Source organism: Varroa jacobsoni, unplaced genomic scaffold (assembly GCF_002532875.2).
Source record: "Varroa jacobsoni isolate VJ856 unplaced genomic scaffold, vjacob_1.0 scaffold_244, whole genome shotgun sequence".
NCBI classification, from domain to species: Eukaryota; Metazoa; Arthropoda; class Arachnida; order Mesostigmata; family Varroidae; genus Varroa; species Varroa jacobsoni.
In genome coordinates, this window is record NW_019213146.1 from 283,807 (window position 1) to 308,422 (window position 24,616).

At 43.5% G+C, this 24,616-nt stretch overlaps 1 protein-coding gene across 6 annotated transcripts in view; it reads left to right on the forward strand.

The window, feature by feature from the left end:
• LOC111274017 (uncharacterized) overlaps window positions 1-24,616 on the forward strand; it is a 127,024-nt gene that overhangs the window by 57,822 nt on the left and 44,586 nt on the right. For 5 of the 6 annotated variants that reach the window (XM_086967498.1, XM_086967494.1, XM_022856106.2 and 2 more), the window contains exons 24-35: window positions 68-220; window positions 321-1,455; window positions 1,642-1,790; window positions 2,121-3,870; window positions 4,091-4,434; window positions 4,595-10,614; window positions 10,809-11,118; window positions 11,487-11,638; window positions 18,326-19,136; window positions 19,471-19,766; window positions 20,094-20,445; window positions 22,129-23,004. In XM_086967498.1, the coding sequence (XP_086823624.1) occupies window positions 68-220; window positions 321-1,455; window positions 1,642-1,790; window positions 2,121-3,870; window positions 4,091-4,434; window positions 4,595-10,614; window positions 10,809-11,118; window positions 11,487-11,638; window positions 18,326-19,136; window positions 19,471-19,766; window positions 20,094-20,445; window positions 22,129-23,004 (12,348 nt within the window). The remainder of the gene's footprint in view (window positions 1-67; window positions 221-320; window positions 1,456-1,641; window positions 1,791-2,120; window positions 3,871-4,090; window positions 4,435-4,594; window positions 10,615-10,808; window positions 11,119-11,486; window positions 11,639-18,325; window positions 19,137-19,470; window positions 19,767-20,093; window positions 20,446-22,128; window positions 23,005-24,616) is intronic. The other variant, XM_086967497.1, reaches the window with a different exon arrangement.

A 24,616-nucleotide genomic window follows, 5' to 3' on the forward strand; every position in this document is an offset into this window, starting at 1 on the left:
GAAAAGTAATTATGACTAGGGCTTACTTTCTGAAAATCATACAGCTAACATTAGTAATCCTGCACAGGAAATGGTTGATGAAGTCGCCTCTTCCCAGAATACATTCGATAAACTTTCCGCGGACGCCGACAATTTGGAAAAATCCAGTGGTGAACTAAGACTTTCGATGCAGTCGTCTCAATTAATCACTAGGTTTCAATCGGTTCTAACAACATGCAAGGTATGTAAGCTACAACTATTCACAATTAGCTTTTAGAAAACGTCATTAGCACTTTTTCGTGCGTGTTGCCCTCGCGTTAATAGCACATTAAACCTTTTAGGACATCGCCAAGAAAACGGAACAGCATGTCGTGGACCATAAAGAATACCAGGAAAAGTATGCTTGCTGCTTAAAGGAAATGGAAAGCGCTAGAGCACAGTATGGTCGCATCGCTCCTATGCCATCCGGAAACCGGGAGGATATGACAGTGAAGATCGAAGCTATCCGAGATATGCTTTCCCAACGAAGTGCTCTCATGAACCTTGTGAACGTGTGTGTCCAGGCCGGAGAGGCCTTGCAATCCGGCAGCTCACCAGCCGGCTGGGAAGTAGCCCAAGCGCAGATCCAGCAGCTGCAAGATCTTTACGACGAAATCTTCGGTGGATTAGCTGCGCTTGACCGCTCACTGCAATCAGTGCAGTTCCTGTGGACTGAATACGAAGAGTCGCTCAAGAAGATGCGCCTGTTCATCGAATACATTTCAAACCAGCTCCTTATGGTGACGAAATTGGAGCCAACGCTTGACAAGAAGCGACTTGCGGCTCGCCAAGCCCAGAATAGCTTGTCTGAGATGAACGATCATGTGTATCAGCTTAACGAGCTGCAGAGCAAGGCGAATTCGATTCCGGGGCGTGACGTTGAATCTGAACAGACCCTACAGAAGGTTTTAGGTGACTTCAGAAAACTCCATGAACAGCTCAGCGATGTGACACATGAGACAGATCAAAAAGTGGTCTTGCATGAGAAGCTGCGTACTAAAATCACTGAGGTTTCAGACTGGCTGAACGGTGTATCACAACGCATCAATTCGTGCCTTGATACCGATGTAGATAAAGTAACAATGCAAAGTAACGTAGAAACGCTGCGTGCTGTGATAAACACATTCGACGATAAGCAGGCGATAGTGAACTCAATGAGACAGAGTGATATTCCTGCGGTTTTGGAGGGAACCCACTATGACGGTCATGCAACCATTAAGAGCGAAGTTGACGCCCTAGAAAAGCGTCTCAGCGAGTTACTAAAAGGAGCCATGCAGGACAAAGAAACCCTTGAGGAAACTCTTAATCGACTGGCTGAGTCAGAAAAACAAGCGGACATGCTGCGTAGCTGGCTTGCAATGCTTGAGACTGAGCTTTGTTCCGTCGCGCTCGCTGACACATTGGATAATAAGGAGAAAATGCTCACCAATGTAACAAGTAAGCGATTGTCAAAGATTGCCTTGCATAAAACCACTGCATATAAAATAACAGTACCACACTGACATGCATTTTTGTAATCGACTATAACACATCGTGTAGGAACGAAATGTTAGTGATAAGGAGTTCACATAGGTAGATATAAAGAACCTTCGACTTACTGTTAGTTAATGTTATTTCTATCAGGACTTGGTTCCCAAATTATTGAAAGGGAACCGGAAATACTGCAGGTTCTTGAGGAGGTCCGCAAATTTGTAGGCGATCAAGCTGATAGAAGGATGTCTCGCCTAAGTGATTTCGACTCGCGCTTTCATCAGGTCAAGACATTTGCCAAGGCAAGTTTAATACGATATATATACTTGCATCGATTTTACGATCCCAATCAAAGTTTTTGGAAAAAGTCGTTCAGTCTTTCACAGTATTGTAATACACTGTTGAATTTCATAGCTGACCGTAGACCTCGAGTAACCTCTGCGACTTTTATTCCAATATCCACGTGAGGTCAAACTAAATATAATTTTCGTTGTAGAAAAAACTGCATAGGCCACACGGTATTTTTTCACTAGCTCCAGCTATATATTTGATTAGCTAATGAAGGCTACATATATATACTAAGATTTTTCATATCGAAAATACAAAAACTTAGCTATACCTTTGTTCTGTAGGAGCAAGAGACGAAATGGCAACAATACGTAATTAACCACGGCAGGTTCGAAAAGGACGTATCTGACTGTCGACAAAAATTAGCTGATGTCATTGGCAAATTGAATGCTATCGAGACACCAAAGAGTGGAGAAGTCACAGACATCGAAACTAACATGGTGATACTTCAAGATCTACTCGGAACAAAGGATGAAATTTTTGCCAAAATCAACTCTATCAGCGGACAATGTGAGGACCTCTTGAGTGAGACTGCTCCAGTAGGCCATGTTGCCCTACAGAAATCCCTTCACGAACTTCAAGACGCTAAGGGCAGTTTCGTCAGTCGTCTCAATGCAGTAAAGCTCTCGTTAGACGACCAATTGTATCTCTGGAAAGACTACCTTAATCTAATAAAACAAGTGACCAACATGACGGATCAAGCTGAGTCTAACCTCAAGCAAGCCTTACTACCTCAAGACACGTTGTCAGAGAAGCGGGTCCAATGGGAGGCTGTTAAGCATCTTTTTTACGTCATGAAACAGGACGAGAGTACAGTCATTCAGTTTAAGAATAAGACAGCCAAACTGCTTCAGATCAAGCCATCCAATACGTATACTCAAAGAGGCGAGCAGGCTGTTACCAGATATTACCAGCTGATTGAGGAACTTAATAGTGCTATCAACACACTCAAGGAGATTTTTGCCAACCATACCAAGCTTAAGGAGTGCGCAGATGATCTAATCAATTGGATGCGCCAGATTCGATCAAAGATTCCTAATTATACCAAGAGTTTGAGCGATAGACTGGCACTTGAAGCAGCAATTGAAGATTTGGAAAAATTGTTACCCAAACGAAAACAGGGCTCGGAAAAAATGAGTGCTTTGTTAGAGGCTAAAAGTTTAGTGTTGCGCGACGGTTGTACTTCGGACGCGGGCAAGAAGATGGTCGAAACCGAGGTCGGAACTCTTCGTAATGATTTCCAGGGTCTCTGCAATGAGATAGAAGAGGTGGATATGAAGTTGCAACAGGTATGGGCGGAACTGAAGCAATTCCGTAAAGATTACGAGGAAGTTTCAGAAGAGCTCCTACAGGTCGAGACAGAAATTAAAACTTTCAAGGCAGTCCTACAACCCGACCTTCCAACGAAAGAGAAGGCAGTAGAAAAGATCAAGGAGTACATTCAACACCTCGACGATATTAAAGAACAAGCAGACGACATTACTAATGATGCTAAGAATCTTCTTGCTTCTCATCTTGAGGGATATATCCGAAATCAACTTTCGGTGCTCACGTCCCGCCTACAAGTAGCAAACAATTTGGCAAAGGACATGTTAGGCCGAGCTGAAGATGCGTTTCAGCAACACAAGAGCTTCTCCGAGTTAGTAGAGAAGGCTAAGGCTTGGATAGTTTTGGCTACAGAGAAAACGGATTCGTGTAGCCGCAATTATGATACTCGTAAAGCTATCGAAGAGCAACTAGCAGTCTTGCAAGAATCACTCCGCAAAATGGATGAAGGCCAAGGTTTGGTTCATTCAGCAGTTAACACCAGCGAACGCGTAGTTAGATCGACACACCAAGACGGTAGGCAGGCGATTATTGATGATGTGCACAAGCTGCAGAGCGACATCGAAATGCTGACGAGCCGTATCGGCGATGCGAAGGTGGCCGCTGAGTCGGCTCTCATGCAGTGGGATGACTTCAAATCCTCAGAACAGCGCATGCGCCAATGGATTGACGACCATAAAAAGAAGCTTCATGATCTACAGAAGGAGGGTAAGGCACTTTGTTTAAATACGAATTGTTGTCTTAGATGTGTCTGGCTTTGCTTGAAATCTACTACTGCCTTCGAAAGCTTACGTTTTGGAATCGTTGCTAAGTATTTATTTCAATTGGAGACGCGTAGAAATCAAAGAAATTACTTAATATTTTCGAATCCATTCATTAGTCGCTTTCTTCTAGCATATGACCTGTCTTGGTTTATGATTATTATTAGGCGATAGGGGCGTAAGTCAGAGACGTGTTCGGTTCAGACGGTATCAATCACTAGCTCAAGACATTGAGTCGTTCGAGCCGATGATGGAATCCGTCACCAGCAAAGGCCGACAACTTCAGAGGGATGCGTCTGCCGCTGAAATTGAAAAACAATTCCAGGAGTTGAGCGGATCGGCGAAAACATGCTGTACCAACGAAGGACAGCTTCTGGAAGCTCTGGATAAATTTGCCGACGCTTGCCAAAAGTTCATCAGCTGGCAGAATGCGGCTCAGGAGAAAGTCTCAAAGGGCAGCCAGCCGAGTGGCGATCAGAACGAACTCCAGAAGAAAATTGATCTCCTCAAGGTAAGTAGAAAAAAATTATAAAATTCGATACTATCTGTATAAAAGAAGCAATGCATGAAAGTAACATTAAAATTACTGTGATTTTATATTTGTGCCTCAAACGAAACCCCAAATATAATAATGAAAAAAAATTACATTTTGCCTTTGTTTCTTAACGCAGGTACTGAATGACGAAAAAGCGACAGGTGAAGAGCTGCTCTCTGAGCTAATTTCATCGGGAGCCGAAGCGCGTCGCTGTTTAATGGCAGCGGAACCTGAAGATGCGGCCCTTGTTGATGTTGAAGTCTCCCAACGGAAAAAGGAATATGAAGAGTTCCTTAAGAACTGTGATAAACTCAAAATGCTGATCGAGGAAGGGTTGGAGCTTCGAAAAGTGTATCAAGAACAATACAAGAAATGCTCTCAATGGTTGGATGAAACCCAACCCCAGGTCGAGGCATACGATAAGCTTTACGAGGATCTTTATGCCAAAAGAAAAGCGCTCGAGGATTTTCAGCAGCTACTTCAGGTTGTGTTCGATTGGCAACCTGAGTTCGACACATTGAATACTAAGGCCCAAAGTCTGGTAGACATGTATTCAGATTCAACGATTTCTACTGGGGTAGCTCAGCTGTCAACTCATTATACCAATTTCGTTTCCAAGGCAAAAGACATACTGCACGATTTAGAACAACACTTCCAGGAGCATCAACAACAACAATGTACCTATTCGGAGTGTATCGAAGTCATCGACCGCTCGAAAGAAAAGTTGGATGATATGAATACACCCGTATCGACTCAGGAGAGTGCCGAATTGCGAGTCGCGTCATTGAAAACACTCGCTTCGAACCTGGAGCACAACGCCCACCGTATTGCGTACCTCGACGAACTAACTGAGAAGGTTGTTAAGAGTACGGCTTTCGAAGGCGTTAATCGGGTCAAGGAAGATGCATCTAACGTGAAGAAGGACCTCCATGAACTCGTCGCTGAGGTTGCAAGAAGACTCAAAGAGGCTCAAGATCTCGTAGAAGAGTTTAACGAGTTCACTAATGAGTCTAGAAAATTTTCGAAATATCTGGATGAATTAAATCTTGATGAAGTCCCCGCAAAGAGCACACTGGCCGAGAAAAAACTTTTATGCGACAAGTACAAATATGTACAGAATGATCTTGAGTCATTCGCTGATATTGCTTCTAAACTACGCACTAAAAAAGAAGGAAAATTTGCAGAAAAAGCAAAGCAAATTGTCCAAAAATACGACGACATCACCCAGCATATTCAGGACCAACTCCGATCTCTTCAATGGGATATCAAAACCATGGAGGAGTACATCACAGCGGCAGCGGCTGCCACTGAATGGCTTACGGACACCCTCGACAAAGTAAAGAAGTGCAGCGATCTTTCAGGTAGTCAGACGGTAATTCAAGAGCGACGCGCCATTCTTCAACAGATTAGGTCCGATTTGCTGCGTGGTGAACAGCTAGTCACTCAATGCAGCTATCTTTGGGACCACCTAAAAATTAATTGGGTCCATGTACTAGAAGAGCACGTTACCGGGCAATTGCGTCAAATGGAAGAAGATTATGAGACGCTTAAAGAACTGCTAGCGACGACTGAGCATCAGTTGGACAAGTGCCTGAGGGCCTGGGACACGTTCAACGCGTTGTTTAATTCACTCTCAAACTGGGTAACGGATTTTGAGAAAAGCACTAAACGCACGCTCGCCGAAATAGAAGCTGATGGAGCAAACTGGCTCGAACTAGAAGATACACTGCGGAATTTGCTGTCAGACGCTGCAAGTAAAAAATCAGACGTGGAAAACTTGAATCAGCTTTGCGAAAATTTGATCGCGTCTACCGTCAGCGTACATGAACAAGTAGTCAATATTTCGAGTAATTATGTGTCGCTTGTCGGCAGCATTAATGATGCATTATCGAAGGTAGAGAAAAGCCGGGCACAAAATAAACAGTTCGAGTCGGCTCTGAATGAGTACGAGCGCTGGTTGAGCAAAGCACTCGGTACCTTCAATTCTAACAAGGAAATGAGCCTCAAAGACATCGACAAGCGCGTAGAGAAGTTGCAGGCTCTTAATACAGATATGCCAACAGGCCGAAATTTACTTGCCAACGTTGTAGATTTTGGGACAAGACTACTGCTGTTATCCAGTAACAACCACATCCGCGCAAAGATCGATACTATGCAAAAAGATTTGAACCAACTCTCCGGCGATCTTAGCGAAACCGTCGCAAAATTACTCTCACTTTCTAAGAGATGGTCTGAGGCTATGGCTAAGAAGAATGAGCTAACTCGCTGGATCGACGAGGTTAGCCAGGACCTACAGTCAGCCGTACCGAAGGGCGATATCATTCAGTTACGTAATTCAATCGAAAATTGCAAATCTATTATTTCGAACATTGAGCGCCAATCGATCAGACTCAACGAGCTCCTATCAGAAGTCGTGGAACTTTGCGACAAAACTGGTGATCACAATGTAGCCACCGAGCTCGATAATCTTCGAGATCGTTTAAATGCACTTCACGGTCGTGCTCAGAGCATTCTCGATACATTGGAAAATGACTTGGCCGCACTTCAAGCCTACCAGAAACTGCTTCAGGACACAGAGAAGTGGCTCCTCCAAATGAACATGCAGATCATGGCTCAGCACTCGTTGCAGATTCTCAACTGCAAGCAGACCGAACAGGAACTTGAGAAGTACCAAGATCTGCTCAATCAAGTTCGCGCGTATGAGACCAACATTTCAGAGGTTTGTTCCGCCGGCCAGACTCTGGTCGAGGCTTACAAGTTCGAAGCAAAGCAAACGGCAGACAATATCTCGCAACAAATAGAAAACATCCGGGATAGCTACACCTCATTATTAGCCGCTGCTATCAAGATCCAGTCGCGACTGGAGAATGCCCTAGAGAAATTCCGTGCTTACGAGAAGATGATTGCCTATTGCGAGAGCCTGCTGAACGTGTCGGAGTCTTCTATCACCGGTGTACAGGAGCAGCCCAAAACAAAGGAAGCTATCAAGTTTGTCCTTGATGCTAAGCAAACCAAGCTTAATCAGCTAGTTAGCGCCAGAGACAGTTTACAGTCTGCTATTCAATCGTGTTTGGATGCTGTGTCTTCTGTTAGCAGGCCATCTAGTCCTGAAGTCAGCCAAGTCTTTAAGCTGCCCGAGCAAGAAGTTTTTGTTAAAATTCGCCTCCAAGATTGCGTTGAACAGCTGGAACAACAAATTCAAGATCTTAGTGAGCTGCTGACGAACATTGAAAGTGTCACCAAGCGGTTGGAAGAGGCTCGCAAGTGGCTTTCTATGCAAAACACGATCATGGGTAAGATTGCCAATGACAGGGTGCCATGTGATCAGAACACCATTCACAGCAATGTTAGGAAGCTCGAAGGAATTTTAAGCGACTTGAGTGCCCAACGGTCGTCTCTGGAAAACTTTCTCACATCGACACATATGCCAATAGACGAGTCCATCGCTGCGGACTTTGCATCCCTTGGGGTAAAGCTAGAAGGGTGCCTCAAACAGCAAAAGGGCTATTTGGACAAGGTTGAACAACTCACGAGTGTTGTCGAAGAGATTCGTAGCAAGCTAAGTGAGATCGACGCTGCGCTAATTGCCGCAGATAAGCCAGCTCGTGGCAATGCCAAGCAACGCCAGCAGGCCCTTCAAGCCATTCTCGTTGACTGCAATGCGGCTGACGAGAAAATCTCGGTCGCCAGAAACCAGCTGGGTGAACTAAAGGGAGCCCTCGAGGAGCAGGACTACACAAAAATACATATCGACCTCAGTGAAGCCACAAAGAAGTCCGATGAGCAACGCAAGAGAATCTTACGACGTTCAAAAAGTCTTGACCTTATTCAGTGCAACTTCGACAGCGTGGTTAATGACATTAAACAAGCAAACGATTGGGCTGATGAAAAGTTAACGTCGCTACGTGGTCCATGTACGCCTGGCTTCTCTCCCAGAATAGTCGAAAGAGATTTCCAAGATGCCAAGGTGTGCTTATCGGAGGTACAGAATATGGCCCTTGTGATACCCGATCTTGAGAGTCGAACCGCAACGTTGACCAATGATTTGGACACGTTCGATTCACAGAAGCTAAGCCAAAGCTTGGATGACCTTCGCAGTAAATTCAGAAACGTTAATGATCAGGCTTACAGTAGAAAAGATGAAATAGAAGAGGTCCTTTCAAAGAGTCGGCAACTCGAAATTCTTTTCGAACTGTGTCAACAATGGATCAATGATAAACGTTCGGAAAAGGTTGACAGGGATATTTCTGCTTGCGATCAGTTAAAGGCATATCAGAATAAAATGTCGCAAATCAAACAATTTGAGGATTCAACACTAAAAGACCTGATTAAAAAAGCTTCTAGTATGGACCAGTATTGTGACGCTCAAACAAAGACTACTTTAAAGGATGAGGTGCAAAAGATCCTTAATGACATCAACTCGCTCAAGTCAGATGTCGTTGAAAAGACGACCCTTCTAAGCAAGCTAGCCGAAACTGAGCGAGAATATTGCAAGCTAATGAATAGCACACAACATCTTCTAGACGAGACCGAAGCGTCTGCTAATGCCGACGTCATGACGGATGCTGCTCCGTCCGTCGTTGAAGAGCAAATTCAGTCCTTCAATCGCCTCCACAACGCCACACGAAGGCTTTCCGGAGATCTCAGTAAGCTAAAGGAACTTCGTGACGAGCTCCGTCAACGAACGAAGCCGATAAGATCTGAACAGATCGACAGTTTTGAGATCTTGAAAACTAAGTTAAGGAATGATATTGAAGAAAAGATAAGATTACTTAAGGAGTCGCTAGAAAACCAGTTTCAGCTTAGGACACACATAAAAGAACTGCGCCTGCGTCTTGAAGACTTGACCCGCCAATACGATCAACTGAATGGGCCAATCGGAGGTACAGTTGACGACGCTAAAACTGCGGTGCTTGCTACTCAGAAACTACAAGACGAACTCCATGATTTGGAAAATGAGATCAACACCATTGTTACCAGGCCTTTCCTACGAGACGATATTAGCAATCTGAGCGGCGATGCCTCTCAGCTAAACCGCAAAGTTGAGAGGTTATTGGCAAAGATTAGAAGTAGTGTACAGCTGAGAGAAGCATTCTACAGGATCATGGATTCTGTGCGGGACGTTTCTACCAAAATCACAGATACGCTTCGTCACATCGATGAGTCGCGTAAGTCTCTTGCTGAAAGGATTCCAGTGTATAGCCGGCTTTTATCTGATCTCGGAGAAGCCGAAGGCCAACTATCGGTCGCTCAGGATAAGCTTGATAAAATGGCTCCAGATACCGTTCTTGCCGACCAGAATGACAACCAACAAACGCTACAACAGAGAAAGAACAACCTTTCCCAATTGAAGAAACGCATACAGGATCTGCAAGTGCAGCACGAAAGCATGTTGAAGGAGCAAGCCAAGCTTCTAGCCGAATTTGATAAGCTCTTCACTAAGCTGCAAGACGATGAGGCTAACATCAAGCAGAGGCCCCAACTGTCCGCGACTGGTAGCGATATTAGTCGTTATTTGAACGAACAGCAAGCTCTTGAGGAAACTACTGACAAGCATCTATCAGAGGCGGATGATCTATCGAAGAAGATAATGAGCGATGCGCCGGAAAGTGCATCCCGATTCGAGGAGAAGCTTAGCGAAATTGCCAGGTACAAAGCGACCCTACCACGGGAACTACAAGATCGAAGGCTTTACCTAGAACAAGCCAAGGCTATGAGAGAAGAAATGAAGATCCACCTTGGCGCCGTTCGTGTCTGGATCGATTCTGCGACTAAGATTCTTGATCAGCCGGTCGACTATGATAATCTCGATAAGATCACGTCAGACATGAAAACGCTTCTGTCAGAGAGCGAAGAACACGATCAGAGCCTAAAGGCCTGCCAAAGTCTGCTGCCGAAACTGCGTGCCACCATGTGTGATGCCGACGCTATAGATCTGGATAAAGATATACTAACCACAACGCAAGAGTTTAACGATATTGTAGCCAGATTGCAGAAGAAACTTGAAGAGCTCACCGACGACATGAATCTTGTTAACAATCTGAAGAAGCTTCTCCAGAAGGCCCAAGCCTTAATCAGCAAGGTAAAACTGTCGGAAGGCTGGCCCGACTCCATTCCGGCGATTCAGTTGCGCATCAAAGAACTCAGAAAGGCTTCGTAAGTATCAAAATACATCAGCTTTTATAGCTTTCACAAAGGATTAGATTTTTTTATATTTGTACAGCTGAAGTCAGTCATAAACTACCTTGGAATAGTTCATTAATAACTCGTACCATATTAGTATTTCTTTTGTATCTGCATCAAAAATGGAAGCGATTGCTAACCCTTGCGTTTCGCTATGCGTCATGCAGGAAAGACATGCAGGCTCAGCAGAGTCTCATCAACGAATTCAACTCAGTTTCTGCCTTACTGGAGCAGAAAGCCACGCCCGATACGCGACGTATGATCTCGGAGTATGTGCAACAAGTTAACGATCAGTGGCAGAAACTATTTTCTGATATCGCAGGACAACTGCGGGTTCTAGAGGACATTCTACAAAAATGGGAAGCATTTTCACGAGCTCACAACGACGCCGATGCCAAACTAACCCAAGCCGAAAACGAACTCAAGCATGGAAAAGCCGCTGTCCACGACCTCGAAGCAGCCGAAAAAATCCTATTGGTAAATAACCATCTGTAGCTGACTGGCGCGCAAAAGATAAAGACCTTTTCCACTGTTGTTTGATTTCTGTCATGCGATGTTGTTTAGAAATAGTACCTTCCACTGAAAGGAACCATACACTCCCGGTACGGTATCCTTCAGTGCGAGCACCAAGTAAGAGAATCCGTCAGAGAAATCACCAGTCATGTCACTACTAACTTGCACAGGAGTAGAGGATCAGACAAGCATCATGAATAAGAGTATAATTACATATGAGTGTCTGTGTTATTTGCAACGCAATGTCAACCAATAGTGCTAACGATATTCGTTGTCGTTATCTGTTGTTTGTACTGGTCGATGTCTGCGACGATGATTGCGTGCCCTCGCAGGCCCTTCAGGAAAGCCTATCTCACCTGCAGCCCGCAGTGAGGGACGCTGAAGACCTCTCTCAACCGGTGCTGGCATACCTCTCCGAGCGCACCACCGGGCAGCGGGGTAGTATTGAAAGCCAAGTGCAATCTCTGCAAGATCGTCTCAAGCGGTAAGTAGCAGTGATTTTCCTAGATAACCCCAAACGAAGACTAATTTTTATTGCTAAATTTGCCGGCGAAACTTGCAAAATCAGTGCGAATGTTTGTATGTCTGTGTATAAGGTAGTTGCTTCTATTGGAAGCATCGACAAGATATCTTAATGAGAGTGAATCGCATCGATCAATGCGAAAATCAATAAGAGACGCTGTATCATTCCTTTGATTTCCGAGTTATGCCAGACGATACATACAGTACGTCAGACATCCAGCGAAACCAGTTCGCAAGAAAACCAAACAACTATGATTGAAAGTGTTCTCAAACTCAGACGACTTCTGCGGAACTTTGGTTTTTATCGGCGATGTTTTGTAGTATGCCGACAAGTTACCCCGTGTCGGCTGGTCGAAGCCAGACGTACACACCTACTTGCATGTAGTTGTATTTGTTCCATAAATAGCAATAGCACTTGGTACAAAGTAGTCGTCGGCCTCGAAAGGGATGAAACTTTCACTGCCACGCTACGAGCGAGTTAGGGCAGATTGTATGAAGCATGTACACTAGCTCCTATTATAGTTTGAAAACACGATAATTTCGGTCATAGAAACAGTCCCCAACGGGATAAACCGTCTCTGTAGCTGGCCGAGTTCGCTTTAGCTATAAATGTGACAACAACCACTTTCCTGTTATACTGGACATAGAAGGTAGCGTTGTTTATGTCAACTGGCAAGCAAATTACGCGAGCCGACTGACATCTAGAAGGCCTCTAACCGTTCAGAAGCGAATGAGGGTCTCAGCATGCTGCACGACCTTGTCGCCCGCTGACGAAGGCTGATATGTCGCGGGTTCACATCAGCCAGCCACGAAGCCACACGTAGTGGGTTCATATAGTTTGCTTGATCTCTGTGGCGATCACCCGCTGACGCGAGTGGATGCGCCGGCTTCGGCTAAAGCAGTTAGCTAATGGCTAATTTTGAATTACACAATTGTAGGCGAATCATACAATCTTGTTTATATACAGTAGTGTTCGTGGTTACCCAGATCGTGTCGTAGACTGTATACAAACACATCTGCGGTTTTTGCGGTCACTGAGTATATTGGTAGACGCGTGAAGGTAGTTCATTGCTGGGCAAATGGTATATAGCCAGTCGAAGTAGCTTGCTTTCATCTGAGGACTAAGTCTGCAACATGTAATGAAGTTTGATTTTGTTCTTTCCATCTCACTCCTGTGAAACTATGTGCCGATAGCGTTTTCAGAGAAGGATTTACCCTTGCAACGTCGCATAAATTGCAGGAACTAGAAAGCAAGCAAGCATTAAGTTCTGCGTTGGCGGACTGTGCGAATTAAAATTGCCAGTTACCTTCAGGCCTTTGTGGAAAACCTAGGGAAAAATTTGCAGCGAATTTGAGCCGAAAACATATACCGGAGCAAGTGACAAGGTTACCCTTTTTTCTCTGATTAGTGTTGTTTCGCTATTGGGTAACCCACTGAATATGCGGCTGTGGCCTGACATGCTGTATCCTACTCGATGAAATAACTCTACTTGTAAGGATACAAACGAGAGAACTTGCTAAGGACTACACTGAAGAGGAAAGGGTAAACTGCTTTGTTTAGTGAAGACAATGCCGTCAACATAATTCGCTAAGTTATTAAAAACAATGCTATCGTGGTTTCGCACATAAAAATTAATTTATTTATGGTTATCAAAGGTAAAAAAACATTATTCCATATTATTAAATCTTAATAAAAACGAGACTGACTTGCCATTTCGCATGTGATTTATGTACCCAAACTATGGAATTGTTTTATCTAGTTGTCTAATGCAGCATTTCTATATATCAGCTACAACAAAATAAAAGAGTTGCGACAAGCGAGCGATATTCGAAGGCCATTCGACGGCCCGGCAAGCCAAACAGACACAGGTTGACAAAAGCTTCTATTATCATCATTTCGAAAAGGCTAGGCAAGCCGAACTCCTTTGTATGTATTTAATCTCCGCTCTGGCTTGGCCTATGACCTTTCGTACTACTGTCACGCAGTTTACTGTCGTTCCTATTTGAGCGATTCAAGGTTGAAGCTAATTGCATTATTTTTGGTAAATCACCAATAGCTCTAGAGTATAACGTCAGTATAGGGGTCATTGAAAGACTAATAGGAATTATGTAAAACAAATAATCAAGTGTTCACTGCGACCTCGAACAGGGGCTTACTATTTTGAATGGTTGATCTTGCCGTCATCGGTGAACACTGTAGTATCGAACGGCGTAACCTGCCGAACATATATCCGTATAGATATCCGCGTTTTTATATGGGGATTTAGAGCGCGCAGCAGTTTATGATAAAATCCTCATAAAATTTCGTCAAAGGAGTTTATCCTATAAACAGGTACGAATGAAGTAACGAAAGATTACACTTTTTTTTTTTCAAAAATGTACAACGGTCTACCACAAAATTAGGTTAAACTTTGTTCTTGACAAAAAAAAATTCGTAAAAACGCTCTTTGTCCTTTCATAACTGTAAGTTGACAGGACTGTATTAATGCCATCAGCTATAATAGGACGGCAAAAATAAGATCGGTTTTTCAATGGACACTGCAAATAGGTATGCTTTCTAAGCGAAAATAAAAAGTGCATGGTGTTGCTGTTACCGTTTGGGAAAAAGCATTCAGTACAATAAAATGAGGTATTCATCCTTTATTTTCTATATTATTGTGTAAACAGATCAGGAGCCATTATCTTTAGTGCAGTGTATGGTATATGTTGATATATTTGTATGTAGCTTATACGATCACAGGCACAACCATACATTTTAGTTTGATATTTGCCAAACTAATCCGATTGATCCCACTGAAAGTCCTCCACTTGCAACCATAACCCACTTGTCTTTGCACTGTAAAAGTGTAAGCAAGGAATATATCGCCTACAGTTAAAGTTTTTTATTCAGGTGCTTCAAGGGTAGTGATTTAACTTAGCTACCCCAACGATATTAACACGTTATGGTTTTGTTTGGAATCTACATTCGAGCAGATATACCATCTGCGTCCTTTTCAGCTTCCTTTAAAATAGCTCTCCTCACTTATCTTCCGTGTCCCGGTTTGCTTCGTAACGTAATATCAGTGAGGCTTAAGGATGCTCTGTAGACACTCCATTAGTTATCCGCTGCAGTAAACATGCCACGCAGCGTATCCATACACTGCAGTTTCCTTAACCAGAAAACCCATTTGTCCGTAGATTGTTCGATGTACTCCCGTTGGCTTTGTGTTGAATCAGTGTTGAAAGAAAGGGTTCCCATGGGTTTATCGCTCTGTTGTATTGTCATAACCGTGTTGGCGGGAAAAACAAACTACAAAGGGCTCCCTGTCTAGGAAAAGATCCACTCGCTCTCAGTGTGCAGGTCCAAGAGTACCGCGCCATAGCTGCCTTCTTACCTCGACATTAGGCGATGACGGACGCAGTAGCCGACAGGAAAGCGCGCCAGGCCGAATACGAGCCAGCCAAACGCATTATAAACTGTTAAACAGTATGAATTACAGGCCCGGCATATCGTTATTATGCAGGCAAATGTGTAAATAAGGTTTGGGTAAAATCGCTATCTATATGGCCGACATGGTCGTCGTTGTTAGTAGTTTACGCAGTAAAAAATCGTGATCTGTCTATAGCGTTTGGCTGTATGTTTAGCAGATGTGTATAATCCAAAGCTATTTAGCGTGTTTTTTTCTGCTGTAAGAAAATGTGTTGGCATATACGTCCGTAACTGAGCGCGACGCCAAAATAGAGTAACTGAACGCCAGAGTACTAGAAAGGTAATCTAAACTTTGGATATTCGTCTATGGACTAGTAGCACTGACTGATGTAATATATACAGGGTCGTGGTAGATAACTGAATTCGTTGTGGATGCTTCTTTCATTAGACATGGGACAGGATGAAGAGAGATTTCCAGATATTTCTTTGTAACGTCCACAAGTTCTAGATGTTGATTTATTTAATTTATTTTAAAATAAATCTACAACCAGTCTGTCAGAGAAACAAAGCAATGTTAAGACACATTTCCGTTTTATGCATATACCTATTTTTTAAGCTTTTCATCTTTGAAGCTCGTCTGTTTGTTTTACACCGCAGGGCGTATTCCGGCTTTTCACTGCTGTGACTATTCCGCTTAGCAGTCAGTAAGGCACGTTATTTGTACCGCGTTGCTTTTGCGGGGTAAACACGTGCACTTTTGGGCCCATGTTGACGATGAGCTTAAGCTACAACGGGTTTGCAATTGCATTGAATTGCACTCTCGTAGATATAAACAGCTAGGCCGAACAATCGTGATAGGTGCAACAACTACTTTTAGCCGGGGTGCCATTAGTCATTTAGATATATATGGGCGATAGTTACAACATTTTTATCTAGAGTTCCCTTGTAAATTTGCTATAACATGCGCTATTGTCTAATTGTTATCGCATCAAATAGATTCTTTCGTCAGGGTTTTATAGATTTATAGATCAGCTTTCTATTTCTATGGATGCTGACAAGCGATATTTGTATAGGACGCGCACATATACGGAAACATTTAGCCATAAACCTTACTGGATTTTTATTAGTTGACGCCGCTCACAACTTATTCAGAAAGTTTTATGTCGCCTAAGTAGTCATCCCATGTTAACTGCTGCTAAGCCCCTTTACAAGCTGCTCCTGTCTACTACTCTCAACTATAGTCAATGATACGATTTCAATGTAGACGACGTGCAGTATCAAAGTTTATTGTCGGAGAAACTCTCTGTTATTAATTATACTGAGTGTATATTTGTCAGTTAACACAAGATGTTTGTATAAAACACTAAGTAAATACGTACAGTGATGTCTTTGTTTGCCCTACTACTACTACTACGACTCAATAAAAATTACCGCTCTTGTGTTGCTTTTAGGAACGCCTTAAGGATATAAAAAAAAAAAACTGGTCTACTGACACAGACTTTATAGAGTCGATACGGCCGTCCTATGGCTATACACCACCCATCTCAATTTTTATTCATGTATTGCCACTTCTTAGCTGTGGGCAAGAACTCCTCTATATGGGTTATCGCCCACTGATATCCGAAATAATACTTTCATTTAGTGTTTACCTTGTCTATTACTTATTTCAGTTTCAGTATCTAATATACATCAATCTTTATTGGTAGAGATTCCATTTCACTATCTTGTATATACAGTATATTTAATCAGAGTGTATTCAAATACGACTATTCTGGAATCAAATCTAAACCTTTGTATATTTCCATTATTAGTGTGTGTCTAGAAAGGTCGTATCTCTATGCTTTTCGGATCGCTACATATACGCGAGCATACACAATATATTTGGCCAGGTCTAGTGAGAAAGAGTGTTGAGTTCAAAGGAACGACTCGTTTGCGGCTAGGTTTGATGCGTTTTCTCGGTTCTGTGCGCTCATTCACGTTGGGTCTGACTACCAGTAGTCTTTAAGACAGTATATCGGCTCATGGCGGAGGACGACTGCGTAATAGTCTGACATCTTATGGATGAATACATTTGTTTGTTGTTAGCGCTATATACCCACCTTTTCCAGAAGCAGTAAGTTTCGCTATAAGAACATTATTTACAGTAACTGTCACACCTAGACGCTCCGCGTTGACTACAATCGCTCTAAGGAATATAATTTTACTGTTGATTTGACCGGTTATCATCACAGCAGTTGGATCAAATTGCGCAGCTTCTATAAATGAGTCTGTACCGATGTTAAGGTCTTGCCGCTGAAGCGTTTCCACGAAGTCAGGACTAGGTCTACTTGTAATGGGTAGAAAATGCTGAAGATGAGCCCAAGTTTCTAAACGTTTCTCCAATGCAACGACGAGAGCCAGCAACGATAACGACTGTAAGCGGGAAGGCTACAAGTCAGCCGCTGAACACTCTTTCGAGCTTATCGTTGTTGTTCGATGCTGATACTCGCCGTTGCCTGTGGTCGGAGTGTACTGGTCTGTGGTGGGCTAAGCTGGCAGGTCGTTGTGTTTTTCCCTTTTCTCTATTTATATCCACAGGGGCCGCAGGACCTAGCACTGTTAGAGCCTCAGATCTCCTTCACAGTCCGAAACAGTCGCTACCAAAGTCAACCTAGGCTAGTAGCAATACTTCGATTTGATTCTATTGCTTGACACTTCGGAGGAAAACGCGAAAAATCCTTATAACGCGTAGTGTAAAGTAACTTGTGTTCGCTTAGCAAGCAGTGACCTAGAGCAAGCAAGATTTAGACTTGTGACACAATTGAGTACTACGACGTATTAGTTTTAGGTAGTTGTCAGTGTACGTATTCAATACGTTGAAAGTTCGAAACGTGCGTGAAGTGTGGTTAGGTATAGTGAACAGCAAAGTGAAGTGACGACTGGACATTAGTGCTGGTTATTAATGGGATTTAGCGTTTTTCTTTTTTTTTTGGCTCAAAATTTCACCTCGTCTCAGCATGACAGCAGAACGGCATGAGTTATAATTGACGGTGAGGCTTCAAGTAAAGATCGTGTGATAATTTGCACGCGTCCACCCCGTCACACCGTTGAACCAATAGGTTTGACTGACCATATCTAAATTGTATGGCCAAATAGAGACATAGTGTCAATGTGATGCTGTTCAATAATACAAGATGTACCTGTATATGTTAGAGATATTTGATTTGGTCGCATACTTAATTATTGATTGTTTGGTTATAGGTTGGAGACCAACATCGGCGAACAGCTAGCATTGGTAACGGAAGAAAAGCAAATCTCGGAACATTTGAATGCGCGCATCACGCATTTGTCGAATCAGTTGAGGGATATGGCAGAGCAAGTGCAGAACATCGACGTCATGTCCGACGACGAAAACCTTGAGCACGTGATTGAACAGGTAAAGCAAGATGTGCAGGATCTTAGTCAGGAGGTAAAAGATATGGCGGAATCAACGAATCGACGCTACCTTTCGCGGCGCATGTCGATTCCCGATGCAATCGGGCAGGCGCTCTCTTCTCTCGAGATGCTTTCCGAGGGAGTCGCCTCGTCGCTGGACGACAAGGAGAAGCAGTACCGTCAAGCAGTAAAATCCCGCAAAGATTACGTATTGGCCGTGCGTAAGATCGTGGACTGGCTAGAGAAGGCCCAGCAGACACTGCAGGATAAGGAGTCAAATATTGAGGAAACGGAGTTGAAGCTAATGCTTCTATCAAGCCAGGTGCCGGATATCAAACAAACGATGCACAATGGAATAACGCGTAACGGACAACAGATCGCAGAATGGACTAAGGAGCCGGAAGAGAAGAATTCGATCCTAACGACAATCAGCTCACTTGGCGAGAAATTGGTCGAAGTGGATAACTGGATTCAGGAGAGACTGCTTCAGGTCAAAAACGCCCATCATCTTCGGGAGCGCTTCTTAGCGCTTCATGAAAACCTGCTAAAGTGGATCGAGGAGAACGAACTCTTCCTTAACGACAAGGAACCTTTGGTCACTCTGGATGGAACTAAGAGACGTGTCGCTAAAGCTAAGGTTAGTTATTACCCGAACACCAAGGTACAGGCTTCTGTGCGCAGTCTATCACGTTGTCTGCATAGACACAATTTGTGCGCCGGCAGCCAGACTGCAATCTTGGCTGTACAGAGTTCTCCCTCAGGGTCGGTTTAGCGACGTAGGTGTGTTGTCTGCTTTGCTATAGAACTGTTTGAGAACATTCGCTTAACCAGATGGCACTAGAGCAGGGTTAAAGCTGATAACGGTCATTAACAAAATATTTTTTATAGCTAAACTTATGTAAAACATCCTCTACGTATTATTTAGCATTTGCGTCATCTTTGATATACATATGGTTTTTGTATGAATCCAGGAACTGAAACACGACATTCCACAATCGCAAGGTTATTTGAACGAGATGGTAACCCTGATCAACAAGATCGGTGACGTATGCGATATTGCCGACCTTCTTGCTATATTAGACGCCGATGAGGAACAACAGGCCCTCACGGAATCGCGTCTCGTAGAAGAGGTGACGCTTCTCAATGAAATGATCGAAGAGTGGGAACAGTGCGAACGAAAGCTCAAGGAGGTTACCGACTGGACTAGCAAGTGTTTCAGTAAACTCGAGTCCCCCCAGGGTTCGCCCCAAAGAACAAAAAATCTTAGGTAAGTTCTCAATGTTTTAGACGTACGATTAGTTTTAGATTCGACCACTTCGTTCCGCCAATGTTTCCAGTTTTACGTTTGGTATCATTGTTACGTTGCTTAACTTTAATTGCGTAAACGTTGGTTTTTGCTGGCTGGGCTCTATTAACACAAAATGAACTTATTGTTATACTATGTTTGCTTTCGAACCTAGATCGCCTCATATATCTCTAAGTACACAGTACAATTGTATTGTCAGGGAAACGGGCATGCTTAGTGCTTGCACAAGACTCGTAATACGTTCATCATTATAATCTTTGTCGAATGGTACGTTATTGACTTCGACAGGGAGCAGCTAAACATGCGCGAGAAAATATTGAAAGACGTCGCTACTCAACGCACGCGGCTCGCAATGGCCATAGAGAAACTGATGGTTCATTTCAAAGACAGAACCAATCCTGGCCACGAGAACCAGATGGTGCTTCGTGTCGGCGAAGTTTCGCTAGAACTAGCGCGCCTTCAGACGGACGTCGACCAGCAGTGCCAAACACTATCCGTATGCCTTTCCCAGGAGGAGCAATATCAGCAAGACATGCAAAGGTTACGACAGCTGCTGGCAATGTCCGAACGACAGCTGAAAATTGCCTGCAGTCCCGCTATGAGCTTGCAGGAGAAACAGGAACAGCTCAAGCTGCAACAGGTTAGCGCACGCAATCGTACTAATCGTTTACTTCTTCTAGTTCTATTCGCGTGCTAGCTTTGCCAGTGTGATATCAATCAACCAGCGATGATATCATTATAAGGGTAGGCAACGATATTCGTTTATTCTCTCTCTTTTCGTATATTTACTGTATGCCATGCTGTGCGTCGTTATGGCTGATATCTATGTCCGACAACAGTCAGTGTACTCAGCATTATATATTAGCTCACATAGAGTTTTCTGTTATTCCGGTATATCGACGGTTTGTTATACGTTGCGCTTCGTGAGTTTATTGGCGCAGCGGTTCGGTGGCAAATTATTTATTAAGAACTAACCGACAAACGATAGATAGCTTCTGTGTGTCTGCTATGACGTATCTCTTCTACTATAATGTTGATGCTATTACTAGTAGGAAATAATAGATTATATTAGTTGCACATCGAGCCGCGATTTGAGCACAACTTATCACTGTTTCTTGTTCTTATGACTTTCTTCTCGCAAAAACTAACACGCGATCTTCACTTGTAGCAGCGCAGCATCCGCTGTCTTTTCTGCTTACTAGAACATTGCTTGCCGCTTCGATCGCATTCGCAAATTGCAAGACGCCTTTTTTCCTCAGGTCAAACGACGTTGTCTGGTAGGTTATTTCGGTTATTGTTGCCATTTGCTATCGTTATTTTCTGATAACGCTCTCTGTATCTGTGGGGGTGATTTGGCCATTCCGACTGGTGGCGCTGCTTATGTTGACGGTGTTGGGCTTTGGGCTTTGAGTTTTGGCTTCGGACATCCATCTTCAAGGCGGATCGTCAATCCAATGTGGAACCACGTCTTAATAAAATCACAAAAACATTCCCTCATGTGTTTGCAGCACAACCATTTCACGCTCTCACAAACACACTCTTGTATATATATATATATATATATATATGTAAATATATATATATATATATATATGTGTATATATATACATATATTATACATAAGCACACGGAACAAAATAAAAAATGAAAACAACTGAAATATACTTTAATTGCACAATAAGATGACATTGTGTAATGTAAAACAATCAATGTGGCACCAAGAAGGCTGTACAACTTAGCAAGAAAGAAAAGGGTATCGCTCTGAGATCAACTGATGCAACAATAGATGGAAAGCGAAATCATCGACAGAACAGGAAGTAGGCATTGGAAATCAGCAGCCGTACCTACAAGTACAACATTAATGTGTTTCTGAGAATTGACCCTGTATACTGTATATATGTATACACATGAACGTCCTCTATCTCCAGGACCCTCTATTTATTCCTCTTTCCACTTTGTTTTGTTTTCCGTTTACATCTTTTGCTGAGTAGTGAGTGCTATATGTGGCTCTATGTAACATAACAAAGTCTAACATAACTCGTACTACATAAAGCGTTTTACGTTTCCTTTTAGTTGTTTTATGCTGTAATTCCTACGTGTGGTGCTGTGTGCTTGCTTTATGGATGATGAGCGTGAATTTGTCCGTTTTTCGGCCGCCTCTCTATCGGGCCAATCCTTTTGATTCTTGCGTGTTGGTCATACGTTTGTGTAGTGTGTTCACTTCGCGCAGCTTTGGGAAATACTTGGGATTGACTTCATCTTTCTTTTCTTCCCACGCCCCACCCCCTTTCTATCTCGTACACATTCTTTTCTCTCGATATAGATATTCCGCGAACAAATCGCCTCCTACAAGTCCCAAATCGTCGAACTCCAAGAGCACTTGAAGAAGCTTCAGAACAAGCATATACCCGATGTGGAGCCATTCCGGGTGAAGATTCAGGCTCTACCGAAGGACGTAGTTGCTTCGAAGCCCCATCTACTTGCGCTTATGGAAGTGCCTGAACATCGGCCCTACGTGCGTACGCCGAGGGCAAGTGCGCGACCTTCGCGGGAGGGCAGTCCCGATCGACCCAGCTCGTCGTTGAGTTGGTTCCAGGCGACGCCTTCCGGACCCGCTGCGTCTGGACTCACGCCTGAAGCACTTGTGCAAGGAGTGTTCCAAAGTCCAAAATTAGTGATGCGTGTCGAGGACGACATAACCGATATTCAAGTACCGATACCAGTACAAGCTGGTATACAGCAGCAGTCAAGTAGCGTCAGTCCCCCCGTTACCGAGATTAAGGTGGTATATGTCCCAACTCGAGAAGAAAATGCTGGCAGCTATGGTTCCGGTGCCGGCGTTAAGCCGAAAAAACGCTCCGACGAACCTTCGGGCCCAGCATCGAAGAAAACTAAGAGTACCTCGCCTGAGGGCGCTTTTCCACCGACGTCAAGCGGGAGCACCACCGTTATGCAAGTGCTGCAAACGAGCAGCCAAGTACAGGAGCCTGTGTCCACGACAGTGATCAACACCCAGGCCAGTGCCGTTACCCTTCCCAGTATCAGTGCTAGTGTCGTTCAGCCAGTCGTTGCGTCTCCAACGGACTCCCCCAGTGGGCCCTCTCCGGTCCCTGGAGGACGGCCCCAGGCGCGCCCCGCCGCAGCGTATGCCACCGAAATAGTATCTCATAGTCCGCCTAGGGACATTTCGGATGACAAGGTTTGAGCCGTTTTGTCTATATGTGTTAGCAGTCATGTGGTGTCATGCGCTTGGTCCGTTCTGTTTGGTGCATGCCTCTGGGTGGTCTGCTGCGTTGTGGAGAGATGTTCAGAATGAATTAGGGTTGCAGTGAGTCGATAGGGAGTTCATATATAACGCATGCGGGTGTTTCGCCGACGGCCTTCACTGAATGGCTGGCTTCAATGGACAGGAAAACAGGTCTCGCAACAGAAAACAGACGAAGTGGCCTGGCCAATTTTCTTGCGTCCATTCTTCTGGCTGTCGGGGAGACTGTGTCAGTGATGATTAGTAGATACGTGCGTGGAGTAAACGATGAAAAAGAAACAAGTTACGATCAACTGAATCAAGCAAAAAACGGACCGATTTCTATGACAGAGAAATAATGCTATGAATATTACCAAACAGCTGTCACAGATCCGTATATCGACATAATGTTTAATGTATTACTGCTAATTAGTTAAAGCAACAGCGATATTTGACAAGGTCAACGAACTTTCAGCTAGTAATCATTGTTCATTGGCAATTGCATTGGAGTCCACTAGGTCGGATCTGCCATCTTTACCCATTGGTCGAAGGTCAGTGCATGTCTTTCTTAGCGCAGAGGTTCCGCTCTCATCAGATCATGCTCGTCGGCATTAATAGATTTTTTAACAAAATTACACCTATGGTTAGTCTCATTGTAAAACGGATCGTTGATAATTGCAAGTGTCTGCCTGCGCTTGCATAGTAATTAATAATTTCTACAATATCCAGTGACTATCCAAGGAACTCGATGCGCCGTTGTATAAACTTTGGACGTTTACTGACAGCATCCACATCACTATTTATCATCATTAACTAGCTTACCATAGAATTGCATTTATCTTTTTCAGCAATCGAATTTACCATTAACAAGTTATCTCGGTCGAGAAAGTGTCTTGTTGAAAAGGTTTAGTTTCTACAATCTCTAATAGACAGTAGTTCATAGGCCTATTTCATTGGAGATCCTGCCAAATACTGATATGGCGTATCTATCAATCATTGTCGACCACTCGCATGCAAAGTGATCACTGCATCCCAAAGCTCCGTTCAACGCTTTGTTAGCAACAACCCGTCAACAAAGAGAAAACCAAATTTTAGACCACGTCACATTTCGTTATCAGGGAACAATTTTAAGCTCATCCTTATAATCGTAATTTAATGATAAATGTATTTATCATTGTCTGAGTAATCAGCAGTAAAAAGTAACGAAACTAGTTCTAAATAAAAACCGTGTGAACACCAAGCAGAAAGCGCTACACCAACTACTAGCATTCAGCCTCTCAGACAAGTTTGCAATTAACTTGGGCGAAGTATCCTGTTTCGTGATACTTAGTCTTTAATGCTCCAAGCTCGTACTCGCATGACGGTGTCTCCTTCCCGATCGTAACTGATGTCTCCACGAAAGCCATTGACCACATATTAATATTATTTATATATACATATATATATACTTCAGTTATACAACTAGGTACGGTGGAATTGTTTGCATCGCATTTATATGCGTCGTTCCAACGATGACCACAAAAATAAGTGAATTTGGTTAAAACGAAAAAGCATTTGGCGCTATATA